At 39.2% G+C, this 27,912-nt stretch overlaps 1 protein-coding gene across 1 annotated transcript; it reads right to left on the reverse strand.

The window, feature by feature from the left end:
* Positions 1 to 1,628: 1,628 nt before the first annotated feature.
* On the reverse strand, positions 1,629 to 26,438 carry waca (WW domain containing adaptor with coiled-coil a). The gene is made up of 13 exons (XM_056364531.1): positions 26,210 to 26,438; positions 25,984 to 26,014; positions 24,934 to 25,126; positions 14,938 to 15,029; positions 14,120 to 14,235; positions 13,881 to 13,990; positions 8,932 to 9,186; positions 7,114 to 7,236; positions 6,377 to 6,525; positions 5,685 to 5,809; positions 3,715 to 3,910; positions 3,453 to 3,580; positions 1,629 to 3,357 (listed from the first exon to the last, which is right to left on the reverse strand). The coding sequence occupies exons 1-13, from the start codon at positions 26,248 to 26,250 to the stop codon at positions 3,288 to 3,290; spliced, it is 1,629 nt and encodes a 542-aa protein (XP_056220506.1). The 5' UTR covers positions 26,251 to 26,438; the 3' UTR covers positions 1,629 to 3,287.
* Between the last annotated feature and the right edge of the window lie 1,474 nt (positions 26,439 to 27,912).

Below are 27,912 nucleotides of genomic sequence, written 5' to 3' on the forward strand. Positions count from 1 at the left end.
AACATAAAGGCGCTACTGCCCCCTGTAGGTCGAAGACAGATGGTACTACCAACCTGGAAAATGACCCTGATATACCTACTGCAGCTTTTGATGCTATATAATTCTGTTTTCCCTTGAAATCTCACATCACACACAAAATGAAAACATCAATGTCCAATTAGATCATAAATACATTTAATCACTGTTGCGATTTTAATTCATTCAGTAGTCACTTCTCAAAGTTCTCAAAACAGACTTAGCAACCGTCATTTAGCATTGAGAGAAGCAGTGCACAATATGCAGAAGTCAGATTTTCAATTGATATTTTTAATTTTATTTCTATTAAATAAATGTCTTGTATTGTTATAAATACAGATATTTTAGGCTGAAGTCTGACTCTGCTGAGGCGTCACTGCTCTCACAGTGATGGTGAATTACAAAATTATGATTGTGGTTGTACTTGACTGCATCAGTTTGCTTTTTTCTGCGTCTGCCACAGTTTGTTGCCACGTCTAAATTTAAGTTGAAGTAATTAGAAATTCAGAGTAAAGATTGGATTGATTCTATGATTTATGCTAATATGAAGGGACTGTACTCTGAGGATTAAGCACGTGATTATGTGTTTAAAGATAAAAACATAACAAGTTTGGCTAAATGCATGAAGAGTATTGTACAGTTAAAACCATAAACTAATCCTAAACAGGTGTAAAATAAAGTGATTGTTGTGGTGGGTGTTTTTTTTTTTTTACGATTAGATTGGACCTTGACAGCACATTATCTACATTTCTAAAATTTAAAATTCCTAAGACCAAAATGACCAAAATGTCTTTCTGAGGAAGGAGAAAGAAGTTGCTTTACAAACTGAGACTAGAGCGGGACACAGGAGGAAGGTGAACAAGTTATTTTTGATCTGATAACATTAGAGAGGTCAGAGCTCCCAGTCTGCAGGGCGAGACATAAAGCCACCAGCAGGGGGCAGCAGAAAGAGAACATGCCATTTGTTTTGTTTTTGATTATTAAAGCATTGGAAATCACTCAGCTTTGTCATCTATACTGAAACTACAGACTGAACTGCCAGATCTCCCTCACATAAAAAACACTGCTAAATAATATTTGTAAAAGCAAACTCAAAACCTACTTTTTTAGTCTGGCTTTTAAATGAATTTGATTTATTCATCTTTCTATTTATTTATATATTTTAAGCTGTTTTACTGGTATGTCCTTTTATTCTATGATTATTTTGTGGACTGTTCCCCTTTCAATACCCTACTTTTATTTCTAGTTTTATTCTCTTCCAAACATCTCCTCTTTTAGGCATTTTATTATTTTATCTCTATCTTGGCTTCAATTTTATTTTATTTTTAATATCTATATTAATATATAGCTTTCATTTATGGTTTTACTCACCTCAGTACATCTGTACATGTTGTAGTATTTTATCATCATCACTCTATATCTTTGCTTCCCAGTTTTTAGTGGGTTTCTTTTTTGCTTGTATTATGTAAAGTACTTTGTGTTACATTGTATGAAAAGTGCGATAGAAATAAGGTCTGATTGACTGAACCTGTCCCAGCTTGAACCCATTCAGAACATGTCTATTTGAACTCAAGACGAGACAAACTGAAGCTAAAACCCAAGAACAACATGGCCCTGGAGAGGCATATTTTATTTCATTTGTCAATATACTTCAGGAAACAATATACAAAGCAATGATGTGGTCACCTTTACTGAATGTGTGGTGCAGCTCAGTTATAGACTCAATAGATAGTATGGTGGAAAAAAACAGGCCTTTGCAGCATAGGACCCTGCTCTTCATCAGTGGGGGATGAACAAGTAAGAGAGGGATGGGACGTGCTTGAAAAACAACCCTGTGCACGACATGCTTGTTGAAGATCTTACTGTTGTTGGTCAAACCGGATAAAAGAAGACGTGAATGAGGCTTAAGACTTTCAACAAGGCACTAGCGTATGAACCAAACCTAATATTCCAATAAAATAACCAGTGCTCACTTCAGTTTAATATGTTTATTACAATACATACATTTCACATTTGACCTTGTGACCTCTTGTTGCCCTGTGCTGACTGAAGAGGTGATCCACATCACATCTGCCTCTAACCTCCTCTGATCCCCCTCCTGAACTTGGTGCAAATGAAAATGCAATGCATGGATATCATAGTGATTTACCGTTCCATCACTACAACTCTTATAAATAAAACCTTTTTATTCTGCGTCCTCTTCTTAAAACTTCATTGTTATGTTAGCGACTGTACAAAGGAATGAACCAGTGGAACCACCTCAGCTTAAAAAGTCAGAGAGGGACAAAGAGGAACAAAAAAAGTTGGAAAAAAAAAAAAAAAAAAAGAACAGAGGAGGAAGGTGTGAAGTGTTGGTGTCTCAGGAGAGGGTGCAGCAGGACAGGGCAGGGCTGAGGCCAGGGGAGGGTAGTGGGAATGGTCCAAAGCAGCACGCCATCACATCTCTAATTTTTTTTTGTTTTGTTTTGTTTGTTTTTTTGTTTTTTTAAATCACTCACTCCACCACACCACCAGGCACTGTTTTTTTCAGACTGGGAAACGCAGGGCCACCAGAAGCTGCAAATAGATCACTGAACCACTGTGAGCGGACATGACAGACCTGCGGAGAGGGGGTGTTTACCACGCCTGAGTACATGTTACAGTTCGCCCAGAGAGGGCACAGGGAGAGAATCTAGACAGTCATCACTTTAACCAAGATTTGAGGGAAAGAACTACTTTGACACCAGTGTGTTATGCTTTATGCTAGGCTTCTGTGTAAATAAATGGCTTCAAACATCCTCCATCCGTTTACATGCAGGCCACACGTGCTCAATGGTTCAATGATCTATGAACTGACAAAATGAAGCTTTAAGTCTGCAGACGAGTTAACATGAAGGAAAGGCTAGCTAATGAATGTAGCCGCCTAGGCGTTGATTAGTTTGGATGTCAAAAGCTTTGATAGGCATGGCTTTCCATGGCTTCAATCTACAAAACATATTTACAACATAGATAATAACATCTACAAGAAATCTACATTTTTTTTCCGTTGAGGGTTTTTTACAAAACTTGTAAATCACCCAACCCTCCCACAACAGCTCTTCATGTTTTCCCTCTTGGTTCTCCCAGCCCAACGGTCCAAAGGCAAACCGACTGCCGCTCCTGTGTGTGTTTTAAGACTGGGCTCAAGAGGAACTGAACAACTGATCTCCCTCCAGCTTCCAACTATGTGCAATGGGTCTTTTCCCCCCTTTCCCCCCCCCCGACGCTCGCTTCAACTCGCAAACCAGAAGTTCTCAGACCATGAAAGAATTCTGATTCTTCAACTTTTCAAGTTCTTTGATTTGCTGTCTCAGAAACAGTATCCTGTGGGAGAGATGGAGACGACGACAATTAGTTGTGTTGAGGTTTACTCCAAACGTCAACAGCTGCAGGTCTTAACAGTAAAACTGTGTTCTCACCTCTGCTCACGCAATGTCGCTTGAATTTCACAGACTCTGACCAAAGACCGGAGGTTTTTCAGCTCGGTGCAGTTCTCAGACATGCAGATGCTCCCCATGGTGTGAGCCTCTTCACGTAGTCTTGATGCCTTTAAGATCAGTTTTTGTCACACACAAAATTGAGCTTTAATACTTGTTGCTATGACGAACCAGAACCAGCACAAAAACTATTATATTTCCAGTTCAATCATGTCAGTGCAGGTAACATGTAGGTGGTACAAACCTGTTTCTCTGCATGTTCCGCAGGCCAACCCTGCACATGTTTGATAAGATTCTCATTGAAGTGAGCAGCAAGAGTGGGGGTGAAGGAGCAGGAGGGCCGGGTTGCTGAGGCAGTGGGGGGAGCGGAGGCAGAGTTGGATGCATTGCTGCTGCTAGAGCCGACATGGTTGGGACCCGGGGAGGGACTCCTCTGACTGCTGCAATCAACAGACGAAGAAGAATGTTATCCTCCAGACCTGAGCTTTCTAAAACTGCTTTCCCTACACAAACAGGACTAATCAACTTGTTCTCAGAGGAAATGTTAAGAAGCTGATAACCAAATAGAGTCGAAATAGATTTGACGGCCAAAAGACACTTTGGGTTGCAGTTAGATGTATAAAATGTGAGCCGTTATACAGCTGATGTAGACACCAACACTGGTTAAAAAGGTGGACATGGTGAAAATGGACAGGTGTCAAATGGACAACTTGGTGTTAGGCTACAGCTACACTAATACGTTTTAAAACAAAAACAATCTCCGTCCAGAGGAGCATTTTACATCCATATCAGAAATCAAATCCATCCATACAATCACACCTGAAAACCATCAGAAGATCATTCACAAACACTGGGCATGTGCGAGCCGGTGTAAACAGGAAGCAGATTGTTTACTCTGCAGTTGATTAGTTAGTAGTAGTAGTAACAGCAAAGAATGTTGTTGTATTAAAATGCAGAATTTAACGACACAACAGCTGCTAGAACAAAGACAACAAGGTCAGTAACACTTGTAATTCGTTATCTATGCCGGATTCACCATTGGTAGTCGAGGCTGATAAGACCCAATCAGAGAGCGACTGTGGGTGTCTACATTATTGTTTCCAAAGGTCTATTTTTGCCTGTCCAGACTAAAACACACAGTTCCAGCAGAGTTTCCAAAAGTCTCTGTTTTACAGTCTTGAAAACTCAGTCATGCGGACGCCAGGAGCACACGTAGCAGAAGAAATGTACTTTAAAACTAAAAAGGTACATAACAGCCAAATGCTTGGCTGCTTGGCTGGAAACCCAGTAAGTCTGAGTGAGATGATGTTTTAAAACATCAGGAGTCGGTTGTGTCTACAGCGACAATGACTTGTCAATTAATTTTCCTGATCTAAGATTAAAGGACACTGAACATCTTTGTGTTTTTGATTGTTGATAAAAAAAAATAAAATAAATTAATTAATTAAAAAAAAAAGTAAAATAAAATTTAAAGATTTTAAGACACTTTGGATTCTGGGATTTATGAATTTTAATTTCTGTTGTTTTATAGATAAAAAAAACTAATCAGTGAATTGAGAAAATAATTAGCCAATGAATCAATGATGAAAATATTTATTAGTTGCGTCCCTAGTTATGACACTTGTGAGCTAATAAGTAGAGTGTGGATCTTCAGTGAATCAGCAACACTCAAGAACTTTGCCATATGTGATTTAATATTTATGTGAATTTATGTCTGCATCCACCAAATGCACAAAGAAAATCAGTTAATATATCCACACTCACTTAATTTAAATAAACATCTCTTATCCAGCTCACACACTTATAAATAGTCTCCCTTTAGGAAATTGTTCCTCAAACAAATGCATGACTTCCATGAATGAAGGGAAACACCTGTTGTTCCATTAATGACCAGCAGATGGTGCCGACGTAGTGCTGATGCAGAAAACCCAATCAATGCACATAGATGTTTATGTTTTTTCAGGTCATGTCTTAAATATTTAAACACTGATGTACTGCTCAGAGAATTTGCATGGGGGGGGGCGCGACGACAGACTAAGCTTTACCATTAAATTACAACAATAATTATCTATATATCATAAACAGTAGACATATTCCATGATATCTCAGGACCTGTCCTCAAATGTCAGCAAATATTACCCACAGCTGTCTCTTATTTCACTGCTCATTGTACTTATTATTGTTAACTTGAGCAGGTGGTGTGGCTGTACCTACCCTTGGCGCTGCAGGGTGCGTGGGGAGGCCGTGGTGGCATCATGACTGTGCTGCTTATCGCTGGAGAGGGTTTGTTGGGATGTGGGCTGGGGATGAGATGCCTGCTTCATTGCTGGCGTGCTCACCTGAATGCAGCAAGTTAGAAACACTTCATCAAAACATGTCATCAAGACACAAGATACAGATTACAGATATTAAAAAAAATATTTTGTCCAGCTTTTCATCAGAGCCTGTTCCATTAATCATTAACAAGCATCAGTTAAGAAATCTGTTTATACAGATCTCCGTTTCCATTCAAAATGTCTGGTTAGGACACCACATTATTCAATATGTTCCACAATACAATACTGTTTTTAATAAAAAAGGATGTATCTGATTCCATTTGCAATAAATCTGTATAATTTAATTTTCTTTTCTTGTATATGCTGAGACTTTAGACTCCAGCCATACACACTAGGCTTCAGTGAAAAGCATGAGTGAAATCTCAATCACTTTTTTTCAGTGTGACACAAGAGAACGTTTACTTCCTGCTTCATTACCTTCTTTCAGCATGTACAATACTAGCAAAGTAATGTTATCCATTTCAGCGTTGAGTTGTTGTTGGTGACAGTTATTTTCCGAGAGGAAAATGTTACTACTTGTTGCAACTATCTCTATGCTGTTACTGAGGACACTGTTGATTGTTGTCTTACTTTTGTCTGTGATATGACAGGCTGCGTGCTGAGGAGGGGCTTTAGAGGACCAGCATTGGTCTGTGGTGTGCTGATCCTCGGAGAAACATAGGACCTGGGCGATGAGGCGTCTGATGTTAACGACATTGGTGACTGGTTCGATTGCTGAGCTGTTGGGAGACACACCAACAAAAATACAGACATCGATACAATCCACTAAATTCGATATCCAGCAGGAAACTACCACTCTCCAGTCCAGGCCGTAAGTATTTGGACAATCACGCTTTCTGTTCCACAGGCTCTGAGCTGAAGCGCATATATTGAAATAAAATAATGGAGACTATATTAAAGAACCATGTCTCAGCTTTAATTTGAGCAGGTTTACATCAGTACAGAAAGAAATGAGTGAGAGATGTAGCTCTTTTAACACATAGCACCCAAAACTTTGTGGTTCAAATGTAATTGGACACTTGGCTGATCAATGTTTCTTGAGCAGAACAAAAAATAAATGAAATGCGTGTTCAAATACTTACAGAACTGCATGAGTAAATACCAGTGAAATCTTAAACTGTAACTGTCAGGAAACAGACTTTCTTACACCTGATGATATCAACTTAATCAGAAGTGTTTAACTCACAGGAAACATACAGGAAACCCATAAGTTCAACTCTGCTCGTCAGCCAAAATTATACAACACACCTAACTGACTATATCTCCACACAGTTGTGAACAGATGTTTCTGCGCGGGCTTCACTTACCTTGGTTGGAGAGTTGAGCAGCTTGAGAGAGGATAGTAGTGATATTGAAAGCCGATGGTCCAGCAGTGAGGATCTTATGGAGCATCGACTGTAATGAAGCTTGTGTGACAGCAGCTGTGAGAACTACAAAATAGCAAACAGACACACCGTTACCCTGAGCACTGACATACTGTACTAATTTCTGCTACTAGAATGGTTTCTGTACTGCATCACAGTGAATTTGTCCAAATCAGAAATGTGACCTATTTAAATGTGCCAAGTAGAAGACATCATTTAGCTTGGACAGACGATGGTGAAACAAAATTAACATGTTGCCACTGAGGAAGCAAATGTGGCAACACCTGACCGTGATGAGAGGGAGAGAAAGATGAGAAAAGAAAGAGAAGAGAGAGAAAGGTAGGATTTAACTACCTAACATTAGATTAATATATTGATATACACCACCCAGGTACAACAATAGGCTCTGGAGTAGGACTGGCCATCGTGCAAACTGCGACAAATCCTGGTGAACCATCAAAATGTCCTTCAAGTTTTTACCGGCCCAGTCAGTCTCTTTACTGGCCCTCTGTGTGCCTGTCATTCAGGGTGCGCATGACAGCGTGCTGCGTATGACAACGTGCTGTATGTCTGCCCCCACAAAAAACTGCCAATAGCACTACCTTTCCACCAAGACTCAGAGAGCTGTTATGATGATGTACAGTTGCTTAATTATTATGGGCGTACATAACAGCAGAGCGCTGACCATGTACATAAACACCTGCTAGACAAATCAGCTGGATGAGCCGTCTGTGGCTACGTCCACACTACTACGTTTTCATTTTAAAACAGTGTTTTAAAATGGAAACGATGTCTGTCCAGACAACCATTTTAGCTCTGTATCAAAAACAATCCCCGTCCAGACTAACACACCTGAAAACGCACATCTCATGAGACCATTCCTGGGCACAGGAAGTAGATTTTCTACTCTCCAGTTGATTAGTCACACAAAATACTACCAACGAGGAACAGCAAAGACAGCAGTAGCGTTAAAAGGAAGAATTGAACTGCACAACAGCTGCTAGAACAAAAACAAGGTCAGTAACGCTTGTAATTCGTTATTCATGTTGCATTCACCACTGATAATTGAGGCTCATAAGACCCGATAAGGGAGGGGCCGCGGGTGTTTACATCATCATTTCCAAAGGTCTCCATTTTAACCTTTCCAAACAACACCACAACCCTGGAGTTTTCAAACTAAAAACGGGTCCAGCAGCGTTTCCAAAACTCTTTGTTTTCGGAGCTCAAAAACTCCGGAGTTGTGTGGATGGCAGGAGGAATGTGTTTTAAAACGAAAACATAGTAGTGTGGAAGTAGCCTGTCTGACTATTTCTCATGCCTGCAAACTTAAGTGGGATAAGTCTGCAGGCCATTTATATCCACCATTACTGTGTTGCCACTCTGTTGGAGCCAGCTTTTCATCCCACCTGCCATTGTGACAGTTTGAACAGCTATTAACATTTTTGCCTTGAGACATGGCGAGATGATCTGCTGTACAAACAAGTCCCAGCCATGAGGGAGTCTTCATCCACACATTCAGACAGCAATACACACAGCACAGAGATATGATTCAATACTGTGCTCAGACCAGCAGGACAGATTAACATGTCATGTCAAAGCCTGAGCAGTCAGACAAATAGCTGACAGCAGTGCAGCATATAATTTCAAACCATCTCCCTATAACTACTGCTCATCAAATGTAACCACTGCAGCAGTCTGAATGTTGACACTGGTTGAATGTATATATGAATCATAAGCATCTTAGAACTGTGTTTTTCTTACCTTCGTTGATTTTTGCCATGTCCACACTGGCATTGTTGAGCTGCAGGGCAGTCTGAAGTGCTGGGAGAAGCTGGCGAAGCAGGGTGGGGTCCTGGAGTAGCGGAGGGGCGGGAGATTGCAGAACTGGAGACACAGGCACCGTGGACGCTGACGATCCAGGGGGCCCTGATGATGGGTTCAAGCTCCCTGAGCCCGAGGATGATGACTGGGACTGGGTGGCAAGGGTCGCTGATGGCTTCTCCACCTGGGCTGACTCTGTGAAGTCAGCAGAAAGGACGATGTCATTTCAGGAGGCAGAGGCAGTCTCACAAATCAATGTAGGTCCTTTTTGATAATACTGTATATTCATTAAATGTGGTATAAGGAATCGACTAACAGTCTCATGCAAACATCAGTTCCATTTTGGACTGCAATCACACCCTCAGGCCATGTTCAGACTAGAGCCCGACCAATATTGGATTTTTGGGGCCAATACAGATACTAGGGAGTAAGAAAATTACTATATCGATATATGAAAATATATATGAATATATCGATATATGAAAACACTTATAAAAAGATATGTAATGAAAACATGATATTTTACAGTTTAACAATATACTTTATTGTAGAAAATGACATAAGTGCACTGAAACTGTAAATTTCACTGGGAATTAAATAAAATAACTATAAATAAAAAACATAAGAACAAATATGTGTATATATAACTTGAATGAAAACAAAAGATCAAATATACATGAAATGCATTTCCACTGCACTATTGCTTCTTAATAAAAGTATTCATACCAGCGCATATTGGAGAATATATGCGTCAATATCAATATATCTGTGATAGGCCAATATCATCCGATAAAGTTGGCCAACTGATAAATGGGTTGGGTTCTAGTTCAGACAACCAAAAGCCCTGCGTGAAAAAAAAAAAAACGCAGCCCTCTCATTTGAAAGGAGCCAGGCCAGCAGCGTTGTTTGTGCTAGAGGATGTAGTCTCCTTGTTCATTCTTTGTGGCATATCTAATTCAAAATACATACAAAATTTCAGAATACTTGGCTGAGCAAGAATCATCTTCAAAGGTTTATGGTCCCACATGAAACTCTTTCACAAGACTTAAGACAAAAAACAGGAAGAGTTGTCTGGCAAAATTCGAGCCTGGTTCTACTTCTCTGATGACCCTGTTATTTACTGACACGCAATTCAGCATTGTCCAGCAAATCGCTGTGAAAGAAGTATTACTCTGGGATCACTGATCAAAAGTTGTAGCCACACACAAAATCAAACACTATCCATCATTTACTTATTATTGTTCCTCTAATGGAATTTTAGCTAACAGTAAAAACTACCTAGCAGGAAAAGGTGTGTGCTGGAGGTGAGTAATCCCTTCCACTATCATTAGTTTCTAGGTGGTTGGGTACGCAGTGTCAGGGCTCTACACTGTTTTCCCCAAGGAGCATTTGAGCTCCCAAGTTAAAAAATTTAGAAGCACATAAAGAACTTTACGAGAACAATGAAAATGTATGAAATAATGTATTTTTCCTTATAAAGGAGGGATCGGAAAGCCAGCTCAATACCAGAACTCAAAATATGTCTCAAAGCATACACGAGCCCAACAGCATTGCAATCATTACCAAATGTATCGTCTTATCTAAGATTTGGGTGTAAATAAATTACTTAATTTAAAATATGGACTTTTATTTACAGATATTATTCATACAATCTACAAAATAGCTGCCGCCTCTTCCTGCTGCCAATAGGTGGCTAATCTTGAGTTTTGGACCCGCGGTAAGCTAACCCATTGATAAATGTGAATGAAGAAAACTCTCAGAGGAAAATAGAGTTTAATTTCTCTTCCTTCCCTCTTAATTCTGAATTTAATCCTTGACAAATAAGAGAACTACTCAAATAGGCCTGCATAGTTCTGTGTTTTATTTAGAAGTAGGCATACACATGCCAGTGTTTTTTTCTCGTATTCATAAGAGTTTTGTGTTTTTCTTTGTTATAACAGGTAAAAACAGCAATAAAATGTCAACAGTTTTTTTGTAGTTCTATCATTTCATAAATGCAATAATGCATAACGCTGTGTTATCTTCATTTTAAGGGTCGAGTAGGTTTTGTGGTTTCAGATGATTTTTATTTGTGGGAGAGGAGCCAAAAATTACTCTTAATAGGAAAGGTTGCAGACCCCTGCACTAGAAAGAAGATGTCTCACTCTGTTGGAACTTAAGAAACACAGTTCATTTATGGTTTTACAATGGTGTTACAGAGTGGAGCTTCATCCCTCACAAACCATCTTTGATAAATACTGACAGGGGTGTGCAGAGAGCACACAAACCAACAACAGCCAAGTTTAATTTAGGGCTGTCATCAAGTTACTGACAGAATTAACATTAATTAGTGACAGCTGATGTGACATACCACAGCCGCTGTTTGTCATTTTAACCACCGAAACTGGCACTCAGCATCGGCTAAATGAGAAACTGTAGCTGAATGTTTTCTACTCTGCTCTGTTAATGATTACCAACATCATTGCTTAGTGAACCTGTATATGTTTCCAACCCCAGTGTCACTGAATGAATATTTCACTTCCACACGCAAATTTTCACTGACTTATGCAGAAGGATGCTGCTTTTGTAAGCAGGTCACCTGACCTGCTTTGAGCTCAGCCAGCAGTTCACAGTAGGACTGCACAGACGAGTGGGTCACGTGACTTCATCAATGAACAACATTGGTTCAGTGCAGTGTCCGTGTCATTGTTGTTGTTTTATCAACTAAGAGGCTGCTTGGGCTGAATTTTTTCTTTTTCTATGCTTTTTGTTGTGAAATAAGTTATTTATGCACTCCTAAATTTTTCAACTTAGGAGCACATTGGAAAGAAGTAAGCGTCCAGCCCTGATGTAGTCAAAATGAAAACATTTAAGGACTGACAACCAACCAAGAGTCTAACTAAACTGAATGAATACTTGTAAGAAGTTCCTCAGGTCGATTGGTACACTATTGTGGATCAAGCTCCGGCTCTTGTCTATAATTAGGACAATTAATCAAAATATTACCATACTGAATATGGCTAAGTGCAATATCTAAATCGCAGGAGCTGCCGTTTTTTTTTTTTTTTTTTAAATTATAAAAAAGGTAAAATGTGTCACCATATTCCACAAATTAAGCACTGTGGTGATATGATAAAAATTGCATCATCATCATTTTTTGATTTTTTTTTGTGGAAATTAAATGCAAAAATGATAATTCCAAATGAAAATTGTGACTGAAGAAGCTGAAAACGACAGAAGATTGTACCTGAGGAAACCTTTAATTTTAGGCAACGAGTGTGATACAATGCTGAGTGCTCTGTGTGTGTCAGAACAACTACAGACGGAAACAGACCATAAGACTGTAGAAACATGCAAAGAGCTCCTTACAGATAACAGCTATTTTCACCAGGATACACACATGTTGACAGCCAGATAGCAGCACATACTGACTGACTGAGTAAATACACAGGACAACACAACACTGAGACTACAATCAGAATTGTGTCACTATGAATCCACTGTACAAGGTACTAAAACAGAAATGGATGTCCATTTCAAACCGTTTGCCTAATGCTAATTATTGATTTTATTTCAAAAAGCAAAGGAACAGAGGAGAAAGGCTAAATTTGGATGAAATGGTAGATGATGATCCATGGCCAACAATTGTACAGAGAGAGAGAGAGCTGGACGGAGGTGAGTTAATTACAACTGTGAGGCAAATTTCAAGTGACCTGTGGCTCTGCAATGAAATCTAATAGACTAAATTATAATACAATTCTCACTGTTGGCTCACTATTTCCAGACAGTTTTAGTCTCTCCTGTAGTCACAGTAGCGCTGTCTAAGTTGAAACCAGTCCGTAGAAACAAAACAAAACATAGGTATGAACCATTTGAATATCTATGTTTGTGCATGATGTCCAAAAGACAATGGCAAACCAATACAACAAGAGACAGACCTCCTTGTACAGGTGCTCATTTGGGTGCATATTTAAGATGTGCGCCAACGTTGCTGTAGTGCTAGAATGGTAGGCTACGCTTACTGTAACTTATATAATTTGCATACCACTCAACACAATTTTTCTGTCGACTGAACAAAATCCAAACTATTTTTAAATGGGTCTTTTTAGATGGCAAACCACTCTTTCTGTGGCCAAGTTAAGATTCAATCATTACCACACAGTTGTTGAATTATTTGCTCGTTTCAGCTTGACCTACATTTCAATGTCTGTCATGCAGTGCATTCAGTGCAGGTCTAGACTCACACAAAAAGTCATGAGGCAGACAGCCGCGGTAGTGCTGCTTTTTTTTTTCCGTAATCAAATATTAATTTTCACAATCTGAAGTCAGTTTTTCTTTAAAATTCGATTATATAATCAAATTTAGAACATTCGTTGACAGCCCTAATCACACACACGTAAAAATTATGTTTAAAATTATGCTAATGAGAACAACAGACAACTGATTAGAATAATTCACCCTCTCACTATCATTTCATCTCTCAACAGTAAACACTACTTGGCCTGACTTTAAGACTGTAATGGATTTGGTCCAACATGGTCCAGTCAGTTGGGTCACCAGATTAGTTTTAGCGCACAGCCACAGTACATTGTTTAAAGCCACAGCAGCATGCATGGTTCAGCCATTGGTAGTCTCAGTCTTTTGGTAAGCAGTTCATTAGCATTCATCAGCCAAAGGTCAGCTCAACAATAGTCATCATTGACTAACCAATCACAACAATGCTTAAGCTGAAGGGTTTAGAGGCAGATTTGAGGGAGATGGAAACAAAGATGGAGAACGCTCATACTTCATATGTCGGATGGGCCAACAAAGAAAATTTACAGAAATGTAAACAAACAATGAGTGATTCATTAAGATCAGTCACTGCAAACTGGCGAGGAGAAAATGTGTTTGAATAGTGTATGACTTACTAGAACCAGTAGGGGCTGCCGAAGCTTGCATAGCCTCCCTTCTGTAGTCCCTGTCTTTGGGGAAACTGTTGACAACTGTAGTCTTTGTTGCCTCTTTTTGCCTCTGTTCTCTGTCAAACACAGATACAAGTATGCATGCAAGCAGATATTAGCCATGTAACCCATGTTTATCTGACATCGGTTCAAATAAAATATAGTGTGCATTATCAAGTGGTTTGTGTAGAAGGATTTATAGCTACCTCTCCAGCCACTCTTTGGGCTTCTCCCACTGGGACACCTCTGTCCTGCAGTTGTAATAGTATTTTTTCCCGGATGAGCTGATGTGCTCTGACCAGTCGTCACCAGGTTCGTAAGGCTGAAAAAAGGAGCCAATGTTTTGGTTTTATGAGGCCAACCAGACAGAAAGCAATTGTGTGCATGTGTGTTTAGAGGGTCTGATGCAAGCGCTTGTAATGTAACCTGAAATGTACAAAAGAGACATGGGGTTGAAAGCAGACAGCTTTAGCTGGTTCTTTTTTATCTTTGAGGGAATCTTTATTTTTTATTTCAGGAACATGAAGGATTTACTGTCAGACTTTTCTATTAGACTACATCAGTTTTAGCTACGTGTTCCTAATAAACTGACAGAGTGAACATGTAAAGTGAAGAAAAAAATAATTCAACTGGCATTTTTGGCACAAGCATGTAATAAAGCAACTAAAAAACTTTTGATGGAATGGTCTTTTAATTTATGTTAATAACATAACATTTTAAATAAACAGAGAGAAAATATAAAGAGAACGATGTAAGAAATGTAATCCACTTGCCTAATTTTGCTCTGACAATATAACATTTTTTTCCATGATGTTATCATTGTTATCTAAGCAGTGGTGTATCTTAACGCTTTTGATCTTTACGTCAAGAAGATGCAACAACTGTGAAACTACTGAACAGCAGCAGCTGCCAAGAAACAATCAAGACTGTCCCGTACAAAATTAACTATGTATTATAAACTGTGATGGAAAAACTATGTTCAGTGCATCATCTGCCTCTGTGCTCAGGCAGAGGCAACACTTACTGTGTCTGAGGTCTTGCTGGGATTAGAATGTGAGTTGGAGCTATGAAGGGAGCTGTGGTTGTGAGAGTTTTCTTGTGGGGAATAACTGGTCCCTGTAACAACACACAAGAACAGGGAAAGACACTGTCAGTAACAACAACAGACAACAACTGTAAAATGCCATATTCATAGATATAAAAGCGTGGCGGAGAACAAAAGCACACTCATCAGCCTGAAATTACTGAATTCGTTTAATATTTAAACCAGGGGTCTCCAACCTTTTTTACTGAAAGCTATAAAAGGAGGTGAGAGCTTCTCATTTCTTGTATTACTGGTTACATTTGTTCATAAATTGTATCAAAACACTCAAACTGACTCCAAATCAGAGAAATAAGATCTTTAACAAGTCTTTAAATATCAATATCCAAAACTTACATTTTGTACCAAAAACATCTGAAACTCACATCAGACAAAAATCTGAGCCATGATTCAGTCAAACCTGAACACAAACATTAAACACCATTGCAAATAAACATCCTTAAATCAGATTGGAAATCATAGAAAAGCTCCTCTGTAACTAATCCAGTGATAGTTGTCAGTATATCCAGTGGTACATAAACTTAAAATAGCTAATTCAGTATACTGAATTTTCAAAAATGTAAAACATGGGCTAAAAAAAACAAAAACAAACAACAGGGCTCAAGTTGAAGCTCACGGCTTAACTCACTTCATACATGGCAACATACTGTATTTTCTGTTTGTTGGAAAGGTTTATATCTGTTCTGTTATCAGAAGAGTCATCATCACTGCATGTTGCCTACAACAGATTGGATATAAACAAAGTCTTTGACTTAGAAGTGTCAGAAGCTGGTATGTATGGGTATGTATGAAGTTGTGTTGCTTTAAGTTTATACTATGCATCCATGGTTTGTACATACATACCATACATACCATACATACGATATTCTCTGAGCTACTGGTAGTTAAGGAGCCACCTGATTTAGTCATATGCTCTGTAACAAATATTCCTGTTGGTAAAGTGTGTGAAGACAACAAAGCAACGATGTAATCCCAGTTAATTTTTCCAGTACAACAATGCTACAGGTTTTACAGGAATTTCACCGAATGTCTTGATGTGACAGTAACAATTTTTTGAAGTTGATTTCACTAAGATTTTTTGTATACCTTTGCTAAAACTACATGATAATATACAGGTCATACCCTATTCATTTATGCAACAGCTTTAATTTATATTGTTGCTACACCTGTTTGCCTAACAAAGCATCCTACGTTTAAAAACCTGTCCCTGAACTAGGCTGCCCTCTTGGCAATAGAAGTGAAAATAACACTGCCAGCACACAGGACTGAACCTGCTTTTCTCAACCTATCCTCTAAGCTCTGCCCAACTTATCAGATGCTTCAAATGAAAGCTCTGTCAGATATTTTGACATTTGTAACAATTTCTGAATTGCTTCAGGAATATAATTATATGGCAGTGAGGGAGACCATGACAGGGAATATACGCTTGAATGAAAGGTTTTCTCACGTACAGCAGAAGGAGAGGACAGATGCACTGAGCACGACTGACCTTGACTTAACAACTTCTGTGGCCCAATACAGAAATAGCAATCCCAAAACATACAGTGTCTGTTACAATCTGTGGCATGTTCAGCATTGCAAAATAAACACTTCTGCTTGTAATTCATGGCACTTAACTGAGCATTTTACTCTGACTGACCTGCAGCTGAGCAATTAAAAACAATACACAAGAGATAAAATCTAAATGGTATCTTATTTGGAGAAAAACACTATGTCAATTTTGCGACGAAATTAAAACACAAAAATTAAACTGGCGAAAAAGAAAATGATTGTGTCACTTCCATTACTTGTTCTCATGCAAACCATGTCTGGGACAGCATACTGTTCCCAAAAGGGACCTATAGAAACTTAGCTTCTGTGCATACAGGAGTCATTACAGCCCCAAACAGTGTTTCTTTGAGGTAAGTTTCCAAACTATGGAAGTCAATGGGCCTCATGCATGAACCACTCATACAGATTTGTTCATATGTTGCACATATGAGCGATTTAAGAAAATTTGTGGCATTCACCAATTTACTCGTACTTAGAATTGGTTATCTTTTTGTGAATGAAACTGCCCACAACTGGAGCAGAACAGGTTGCCTTTGAAGGCGATTTTAAGGGCGTTGACTCTGTTAAATGTTAAATATCAAATCTCACAATTGTGCACCTCCTAATGAACAGGTGGCATTCATCAGGCTGAAACAAGCGATTTACAAATTTGTCCAATTATCAGAGCTCAGTGAATCCCACTTGTACAAGCAAACCTCAGAAAAAAAGTGAGAGAGGTTTAGGAGAGGAATATGAAAATGTTCTTGCTCAGAGTGTTGGTGTACTGGATATTCTTTAGACTAACACCTTGATTCATCTTGCCTCTTTTCATCCTATTTACCTTTGTTACTTTCAACCACTCTAACAGATCACATTAGGTACGAAATGCATTACCCATTTTGCACCAAGGCCTTGTTTTACATTCATGTTCCCAACATGGGGTATGTCAGGGTGGCACATAAACAGACTCCCCACATGTCACCTGCAGGATCTGACACATGCATGAATCCTTTATCTTTCAAGTAATGAAAATTGTTTTCAAAGTCACTTTCCTGACTTAGTAAAGTGTTTGATTTTGATCAAGATAACTGGGTAGCCTATGTGAACCCATGTACATGCATAAAAAAGCAGTAGCTTCGAGTTTCAATGAATGATGTCAGTGTGTGTCAACACACAAAGACCAACGTTGGGGCAAAGAAATGCTTGATTTCAGCAGCATTTAGCAGGTATACCACACCTCTGAGGTCCTGCTGTTGGTGACAAATTGCATTTGAACTTTTGTACAGTCTGAAATTTGTTCAAAGAGAAGCTGTTCAAATTTCATCCACTTAAGACATGAAACAGTATAGAAATTCATATCATGATTATAGTGACGAAAATGATCACAGTAATCAATAATATTACGGTATTATTAAAATACGCTGAAAATGTTCAAAAAGTAATTAAATTACAACCTGAAATCATTTCAGCAAGTGAATGTTTGCATTTAAACAATAACATGTCCAACACACTACACTGGGTTTGCCTGCTGCATGTGCACTCTGTAAACAAAGGAATAGCAGATTCATTTTTTTCCCGTGCTATACCATCTTTCAGAGACAGTCGACACACCTGTCACCTGTCCAGCAAGGTGCCATTAAACTAGACAACAGCAGCTACACTGTGTTCTGGGATGACAGTGAGCTGCAGCCCTTTATAAAAACACAATCACTGACCAGAGCGTCTCACACAGAGGCTCAGCGGCTAAAGCTCAATGTTTCTCTCCTTCGTCTGTGTGTGTGTGTGTGTGCTCTGTGGTCATGTGACATTGCTCCGAACAGAGAGGTAAACTCATCTGACTGTAAAAGGAGTCAATCGCCTTTTTTAAGGGTAACTCGCTTTTAAAAAAACCTGCTCATACCCGCTAACTTTGGTGTAAAAAGTTTTCAGAAGCTGAAAAATGTCGCTGCCTTATGCCATGTTTTGACTGACACGCTGAGCATGTGTCTGAGAGACTGTTGCTAGTTGAAGCCTTATAGAACCTAACGTGAGGGAAATTAAGCACAGAAATTTATCATGGGAATCGGCCATGGTTATAGTGATAGTAAAGATGTAAACGGTAACACTAACTGTCTGGCATTTCTACCGTGATTATTCTACTGAAGGATTACTCAGAAATTGATGCAATGTGATTAGCTAAGTCATCTCTGGACAGAAGAACACTCTACTGGTCTTATAGCAATTTTCCACTGCATGGTACTGACTTGCCTCTACTTGCTTTTGGTTCCAAGTACTGCAGATAGCACCCCCTCAATGTGGTATCGTTACTATAGCGACGACGCACAAAGCTATCGTGCAGTCATCTTCAATGTGACACACACATGAACAATGGAGGTATACCAAACAGAGAAACATCAGCACCTCCGTAATTCACCACGGCGTAGTTTTGGGGGTTACCATACTAGAAGCATAGTACAATAACTAATAACACAATAACAGAAATGTAACAGGCTACAGTGAGCAGTGTACAGTTGATTAGCTGCTTAAAAATGGTGGGTTTGGTCCGAACATCCAACCTCTCGTGATGTTGATACGTTTTTCTCTGACCAATCAGCACTCTACAGTGTTTTCACATCACCTTCTGGTATCACCTCAGGTCACTTGGAACTTCATTAGATGTGATACCAAAAAAAAAAAAAAAAAAACAGGTACCAGGTACTATCCACAACTTTTACCCGATGGAAAACCAAAAAAGCAAAGTAGAGTCAAGTTGAGCCAACAGCTATCTTTGGCTGAGTGCAGACACTTGCAGAAAGCGTATTAACCAGACAGCAGCCAAAAGTTTCATTTTAGCCATTACAGAACTTGGATTACCTACAGTTGACATAATATGCTGGTGGTTAAGTTCATGCAGCGAAAGCTTCAGTCAGTGACAGCTAAAACTGCTAAGTATGCTAACTAAATGCTTTCTATATTGTTCTTTTCCAATACTAAAGGTTCAAAGACAGATGAAGCATTCAATAAGAAAGGAGTTAGCCTCTGTAAAATAAGCTTGGGATGCTGTATAGTATGGTATGGTCAATGTGCAAAATTGAGGACGTAATTGAAAACAGTTGTGATACTGTTGTAAACAACTGACATCGTGTTGAATCTGCATCCTGCTTAGTGTAAGCCGGTTTCAGCCCTTTATCTGTTTGCTCCTCTCCTCCTCTCTGTGCTCTCACATACAGTATTTGAATACAGCTGAATTTTCAATAAAGCTGTTCTTATTTACATTTTTTTTTGGTTTCTGTTGTCTGTTGACTGAAACGCTGCTCGTTAACTTCCAAGCTGCTGCTCTGCTGCCGAAATCCTGATTTTATAACTGCAATATCATCTGACAAAAATCACTATACAGATAAGTTAAAGACAAACACTGTACTGTGATTTTGGCTATATCTCTCAGAGCGAAAGTGAGAACCGGCAGCATATTTTTCTTATTTTGTCTCTCACACAGCCTCCGTCTGTATATGAAACAGCTGCTGCGCCTCTCTGCCACTGGCTGAACAGTATAGACACACATAGGGCAGTACTGGCGACCCTCTTTGAAGGAGCCAAAGTTTGTCCAGAAAGTCACTAGATTTGTTCCTAAAGCTTATTTGAAAGTCTCTAAAACTAGCAGCAAATGTGCCGAGGTGGCCAAAACTGCAGGCTGTAAACACCCTAATAGAAACAGTTTGCACCAATTCATTTTGAAAGAGCAACGGCCAATGGGGAAAGTCAAACTCAATCAGATGGCATTCAGCTGACCAAATGTGAAGCTATGACCATTCAGTCAGTCACTGACATTCACAATTATAGGGCTGGCCCCACTGTTGCAGCAGGAATTCAACTCTACATCTCACACTGTCAACCAGACGAGACTAATTGCAAATAAATTAATACAACTATATCACCCTTTCACAGTCCTTTAAGACACTATGTCACCATTTAATGTCCTCACAGCTGCAGCAAAATCATTAAAGGTGCACTATGCATTCCTGCATGACGTCACTTCTGTTGACGTTCGACGTAAATACCAAACAAAACAGAGCAAGCTCGCCCCTCCCCCCCATGTTTGCATTGGACTGGAGGCCCTTCTTCCAGCAGGAGTTCTCGCCACCTTTGAATCGATTCCCCAATATAAATGCAGGTCTTCGTTCGTTCCTTCTCCATTTCTCTCCTCCTCACCGAATGTTCATCCAAACGTCTTTTCTTTGGTCGTGTCCGTGCCTCGGCCATTTCCGAAAATATATTGTTGAGTTGTTAGACCTATTTCACGGCGCGGTCCAGCTATCTACTCTCAGATACTCACGCTACTCTATCAACTCTGCTCACTTCCCCCCCCCCCCATATGTGCACGCACTCTAACCCCCACCCCTCCCCAAACCATCTTGTTGGTGATTGGCTGGAACGTGGTTTGTTATGTTTTGGGGCACAGCCCCTAGTGTTTGTTTGCCGTTTGTGACGCCTGTGTTGTCTCCAGAGACCGCGCTATTTGACAGTGTATTCAGGGGGCAGGCAGCTAGTGGATCAAGGGGAGATGCCTATGATTTGAGACAAAAATAAAATCGCACTGAAACCATGCAAGAATGCATAGTGCACCTTTAAGAACACATGATTACATTACTGATCCTCATCTACACAGATGGCAGTTTTGCTTTAAAGAGAACGTTTGTTTTTGAATAATAACAGAAAACAGGGATCTAAAGGGCAGAACACACTGTTTTCAATATAAGCCTGTACACTGTTGGTATTCTCTGAGAATACGGCACTTTCCTCTTCTCCAGCACAAATACATCTCAACTACCATGAAAAGTATAAGAGTAATTTATTCACATTTACTCACTGGATCTGCACAATGCAGCTAGTGTACGATGTATGGGTTGTCTATTATGTGCTATGGCTGTCAAATGTCACATGCCAAATGATGTGATGCCTGTCACGCTGCACTTTAGAGTGAAGTTTCTCACATATCTTTAAAAATGCAAAGACTCACTTTACAGAGACAATGCTGTAAGGTTTCAAACAGGACTCAGAGCGGAGCAACAACAACCATTCTGAAAACAGGAAAATCACTCTCTCTAACCTGCATGATTGTTTACATCTGCTGAGCATTGCCACCTTGTGCAGCACCATGCTGAAGCTCCTCGTAAGCAACGCTCCTCCTTAGCTTCTCTCTGGCCTATGACTCCCAGCTTGGTCGTGACAGCTGTTGTTCGGTAGCATTTTATCAAACCAACAGGACCCAAGCCCTTTTGAATAACTAAATCTAAATCCTCTCATCACATCTAATAAGGTTTAGCAGTCAACATCTGCAAGTAACTTGCAAAAAGAAAACTTTTTTGAGTGGCAGTTCATGATGCTTACAGCTTGTATACATAAAATGCCTAAATACATAAAATGCTTATTAAATGTATCTGGTGGTGCTTACTTACATTGCATAACGCATTTTTTATTGAGGTACTTTGCTCCCCATACTAGAGGTTAGGGATGGGCAATCAGGCAAAGAGATCATATGACGACCTTTTTGGGTAGAATTGCAATCCACAGTCTGAATCACGATCTGCATCTTGTCTTCACTCTGATTTTATTGTGAAAGTCACAACTGGAATTTGTGATTTGTATCTTTCCTTTGCTTTGACGCTTCTTTCGGATTTTTTTCCGCTGCCACTATTCTTTGCCTACAATGCTGCTACTTTTTGCTTAGTTCATATGGAGTATTCATTCTAGTCCAACTTCTGGTTTCCCTGCCTGTCTCTCTCTTCCTGCAAACGGACTTCAACTCCAGTGTCTTGGACTGCAGCTGTTGATGGTGGTTCTTGTTCTGCTCAAGTGAAGAACTGTCACATTTGCCACTACAACAAGCTCACCGAAGCTGGAGAGCAGAACAGGGTCTGCTGTCGCCAGCTGCGGTTAGCTGGCTAGCTGTTTAACAGTTAACAATAGGCTGGTTAGCATTGATTGAACTTTTAAAATGAAAAATCTGAATATAACATCTTTGATGACACAATCTATAGGATTTAATAGAAAAGTAGATCATATGCCAAAGTAAGATTGTCCACAATATAAGATCATCACACGTTTGACATATAATGGCTTTATATAAGTAAACAGGACTAAAGTGTTGGCAGACAATTGGCGTTTTTATACAGATGCTAACATTCCTTTGGAGTTTTGAGGGGAGCTGCCATCTGAAGAATATAAGTTCAATATTCACTCTCCTTTTGCTGTTAGAGTCTTTACCAATTCCTGAGCTATAGCTGCTAAATGTTTCACTATGTTCACTAGCTAGTTGCTGTCTGTTGTTTGGTGATGGACAATAAGTGCACAATGAGTCTACCAGAGCTTGGTTGGTGAGAACAGCTGCCTGCTGCAGCTGGAAACAGGACTGATGACAGCGGTGAGTCAACCACAACAGTAAAGCTGTGGGCCAGAAAATCAAAACAATGAGCTGAAGATGCAAACACCCCGTAGAGACGTGGGAGATTACACAGAGAGAGATCATTCTCTGCAGGTACATCACTACAAGCAACACCTTTCACATTACTGGCAGTCATATCAGCTACTGGTCACGTAAACGCATGATTAGTAAAGCTTAAATTTAACAAAACAGCTCATTCTCACTTCAAATCTAACACCAATTTACATTAACAAGGTTAACAAATTGCAAATTAGGGATGCTAATACTGATCTCAGACTCATCTGTTTTCACATTTGTGACTCAGCTCAACTTGGAAATTAGACTATACATTTTGGGAGATAATGGTAAATATTTCCTCAGATTAATTTAGTTAAATAATACTGGACATTTTGTCAATTTAAAAAACAAAAAAAGGCAGAATCGTCCATGTGTGTTTTGCCATGTGTGTTTTGCCATGTGTTATTATTTAATCATCATAGTTTACACCATCTATGATGGTCATATGTGTGAAGTTTCTGTAAAAGGATCACTTTGCTACTTTTTTTTTTTTTTTTTACTTTTTACATTACTACCTACATTTCATTTTACCGAGCCTCAACTTTACTATAATAACCACCTGACCTGTAATGTAATGACAGATCAAGCAGTAGTAAGTGATGCTGCCTAAACCAAAAAAAAAACAAAAACAAAAAACCCCACTCAGTTTAAGGGTACTCTGCTACAATCTCCCCTTTATGCGGTGCACATAACAGCAAAAGACTGCTCTGCTGACATAATAAAAGCTCCTTATTTGAAATTGATTTTGTATCACACAAAACCAATCATACCATGTCAATCTCAAATATCTAAAAAAAAATATTCCAATAACTTAATCTGTGTTCCTCAGGGTCCTATTTTCAACTCTTGATCTACAAAGCAACCAACCCCATGGGCCTCTCTGTTAGTATAGCCTCAGATGTTTTGTATTCTCTTGCCAAGAGACAGACACGTTGCACACAGAGCAGTAACTTTTGCAGTTCAACATTAGCCCTCAAAATGTTTCATCGATGCAACACTGAAAAAAATACACTAAACAAAATATTGTGTTTGCCAAATCAATTGTAGCAACCCAACATACTGCTCTCTACCAAAACTACAGTTATGCCCCACATCACAGTAATGCTTACTCACTAACCATAATCATGTCACAAGCATGAATCAGACTGCTTGACTGCCAATGCATCCTATTTTTTAGAAATACTCTGTTTAGCTTTGTTTGCTATCTTGGACTGAAAAACATGAGAAAATTTAAACTGTAAAAAAAGATTTGAAACCATCACCCCTGAGTTTACAGTGATGAAGTCACTGAAACCCACTTTTTCAAACCTAAAAAATAAATTTACTTCTCATATACTGTCAGTGAAATTGGCCAGCTACTGAGCAAATTCAGATCTTAACCTATACAAGGCATAAAAGACACTTAACCCCTCCTCACAAGACATTTCCTTAAACATCTGAATGCTTGTGTGTAGTGTTCCTTTTCATGCTACTGCAGTAGAATTTCAATACATACACAAAACATCAAAGTTCGCGATTATTATAACGGAATCCAAAATTACCAGCTGTTGACAGCTGTGGTTTACTCAACTGGTTAACATATACTGCATCTTGATCAAATTAATCATTTCATCTGTGCATCTATTTTAGCTGGGGCTTGTTTGATCCAAAACCACAAAAGCTGAAACACCTACAACTTTGTTGCATAAATAAGCATAAAACAGGATACACTTATGTCTGAGAGTATAAAAAAAATGAATTACACAGTTGCAAAGATTCAGCGTTGAAGCTCTTAGCTGTAAAACTAATACACAGGTAGGAAAAAACAACACCTCCTGTTTCTTACATGATAGCATCATCTGTAGCCATGAAAGTAAGTTATTTGTTTTTGAGCTAAACCCCTGTTACTCTCAACAACCACCATGTCTCACCTCCATCCCTGTCTCTGGCGCGGTGTGTGTGGACAGCCTTTGCTCTGCTGTGCCCTGTGCTGTCGATGTGTTTGTTTTCAGGGCTGTCAGACCTCCTGAGCATTTTGCAGGGAGGAGTGACATCGGAGGAGTCTCGCATCTTTTCATGTCGGTGGTCCCCTCCTGGATGGCTCTTGGACGAGTATTTGAGAGTCTGTAGACACATAATAAATAATAAAAAAAAAAGACTTCACTAGAATCTAGTATCTTGTGGGAACCATGATGTTATTCTTTCATCATCAGGACGTCTCTAAAACCAGTTTCACCCTCTAGTTTGGCTTTTCAAATAACTATACTATTAAAGTATATATACATCAAAGTGTTAATATTTCAGATATTAGCAGAGCTAATCACCATTCACCCAACATAATGTGATTCGTGAGCAGAACATTTACCTGTGAATTCTATAGTACCTTACTAAATAACACTTATAGCTATACTAGTATGGCTGCTTAGTAGCCCCTCACTTGACAACAATGTATTTATGTCTACTAACACATTTATAATTTCTGATAATGACGACGTAAACAGGACGCTTTATCAGACATAAGAGTATAACCCAACTTTACTGTCAATTATCAGTATATGAACTTTAAGTCAATACATTTGTTTGCAGTATGTATTTCGACTACTTTGATGTTTTGAGAGCTTAGCTAGCTATATCCTTAAAATGACAGACTGCGGTCAGGCCCTAATCGGACTGACTAGCAAGCAAGCTAACAGTAACAGGCTATCATTAGCTCTCAGCTGCAATAAAACTCGCCTGTACCTTTTCCAAAACCGGTGAATTCGACGAACACGATCAGTCTATGTTGTCTTTACCTGGCAATACTTACGTTAGGAAATATTTACAGCTCTCAGACGGCAATTTCAAACAAAACCATTTACTTTTCGCGTTATTTTCCGCACTGACTGGGGCCTGTTGTGCTCTCCAGAAGCCTGAACTAGAGTGTCCATTTTAATCTTATTTGCTGCTAGCAAGCTAGCAGGCTACGGTTAGCTAACAAGTACCTGATAGGGCTGAGAATCTCTTCGGTCGCACCTGCAAATATAAAGAAAACAACAGTGAATAAGAGACTTAAAATGTCAATGTTAAGAAATAGCTGAAAGTGTTGCAACAGCTCAACGTACAAGTTTCCAGACACTTATTTTGTTTTCAGTAAAAATGGCGGATTGTCAAAGCGTAGCTACGAGGAAAAGGAAAATCTGAATAAGTAACGTTAAAAAAGATGTTTACCCATCGCCGAGTCTCGGTTGTTTCCTTGCATACATTACCATCAATGCCGTGTTAGTGTGTTTGGAGTGGGATGTGAAAGACTGATAAGGGTACTATATTTTCTTGTTGATTCAGCGACCCGAAATCGTCAATTATTTCAAACTAGCTTATGGGTATTTCAATGCTATCGGCGGCACTGGTTGGAAGAGCGCCCTCACTCAGTCCATCTCCCACACAGACACACACAGCAGCGTCTCTATCTGCCGAGAAAACGTAGCAGTGGAGCTGCGCGCCGGGTTGCCAGATATTAGATATTTACCAGTATGGGAAAGCCTTCATAAAGTTTGTGGTAACTGAGAAAAGTTTAAACAATTCGTATTACTAACAACAACAACAACTTGAGATATTTGTTGCTTGTTTTTAAGGCCTTATTACTTTTATTATAAAAGTAGCAAATTTGCTAAATAGACACTAAGTCTGTAACACAAAAAATGAAAAATACAGTGTCCAGATCCTCTAGTGTCGGTCTTAGGTGTCAGGATTATGATTTTGCCTTTAATAAGTCGAAGAAATGCAGTATTTAGGAAATATCCATCAAATACGTTTGACAAAATGTGGGTAGTGTACAGACCTGGCAACCTTGACTGCAACCCACTTCTCCACCTACCCCTTCTAATGGTAACATCCGGGACACACTGACTGGTGTCGAACAGTTGCAAAAACTTATAAACCTGTTTAATTTGGCTGTTGCATGGATACGTTGTCATTTTCTATCTAAAAATGCACTTTTAACAGTCAGAATAAATCCTCAATGATCAATAATCAAGTCCACCCACAACCTAACGCTGTGGGCATCGTAATGTTTATAGGCCTACAGCAAGCACTGACTTGTTTTCTGCTGTCATCTAGTGGTTATACTTTGATATCGCAACCCACCGCTACCTGGAAATCATCATAACAATAAATACACAAGTCTATATTCTAGCTACAAAGAATCCCACAAAATTACTTTTTTTAAAGGCACAATTTCCATTCTTACATTAATTCTATATGACAAAGAGGTCAAATTGTCGTTTAGTATTTCCATTGTAGCTACTAAAATAGACTGAATTGAAATGAATAAAATCTACACATACCATTAGGCATACGAGTAGCAGTAAGTGTATGATACAGGTATAGTATACAGACATAACAAGAAATTGTAAAAGATATATAATCCTTGTGAATCATTAAAGAGAACCACAAATTCATCAAATGGGAAGCACTGTAGTGGTATAATGACCATTTACAAGTCTACACTCTGGCATATGAAATGAAACTGAGTATGCATGCAAAACAGCCTCTTCACATTTTGTGGCTTTGAAAAGGTTGTATCAATGGTTCAGAGTGAGTATCTGTCAGAGGAGTGCTGCAGGGCTCCATTGTTCCCAGACAATATGTCCCACATCATATCCCAGGCCGAGCACAAAAGAAGCTGCAGTTCAGCGTTTTGGCACACAACGCACTTTAATGTGGGGACAAGGGGGCACGAAAGGGGGTGCATCTATTGTTAGTACGTTTCTGGAACTTGTTCACACACACACACACACAGACAGGCAGATAGACAGGCAGAGAGGCACACAGACAGGCAGGTAGGCAGACAGACAGACAGACAGACAGACAGACAGACAGAGAAACAGATTTTTGTGAGTCTGTGCTCAGTCTTACAATAATATAAGATTCTA

This window comes from Seriola aureovittata, chromosome 20 (genome assembly GCF_021018895.1).
Source record: "Seriola aureovittata isolate HTS-2021-v1 ecotype China chromosome 20, ASM2101889v1, whole genome shotgun sequence".
Taxonomy (NCBI): domain Eukaryota; kingdom Metazoa; phylum Chordata; class Actinopteri; order Carangiformes; family Carangidae; genus Seriola; species Seriola aureovittata.

Bases quoted from the DNA above. Each gene is read 5' to 3' on its own strand.
- waca (XM_056364531.1), bottom strand. From the start codon at position 26,250: ATGGTAATGTATGCAAGGAAACAACCGAGACTCGGCGATGG. The intron at 15,030-24,933 runs GTGAGACATGGT...GTGTTGTTACAG, and splicing joins CGCCAGAGACAGGGATGGAG to GGACCAGTTATTCCCCACAA. The intron at 3,581-3,714 runs GTTTGTACCACC...CTGATCTTAAAG, and splicing joins CGGAACATGCAGAGAAACAG to GCATCAAGACTACGTGAAGA.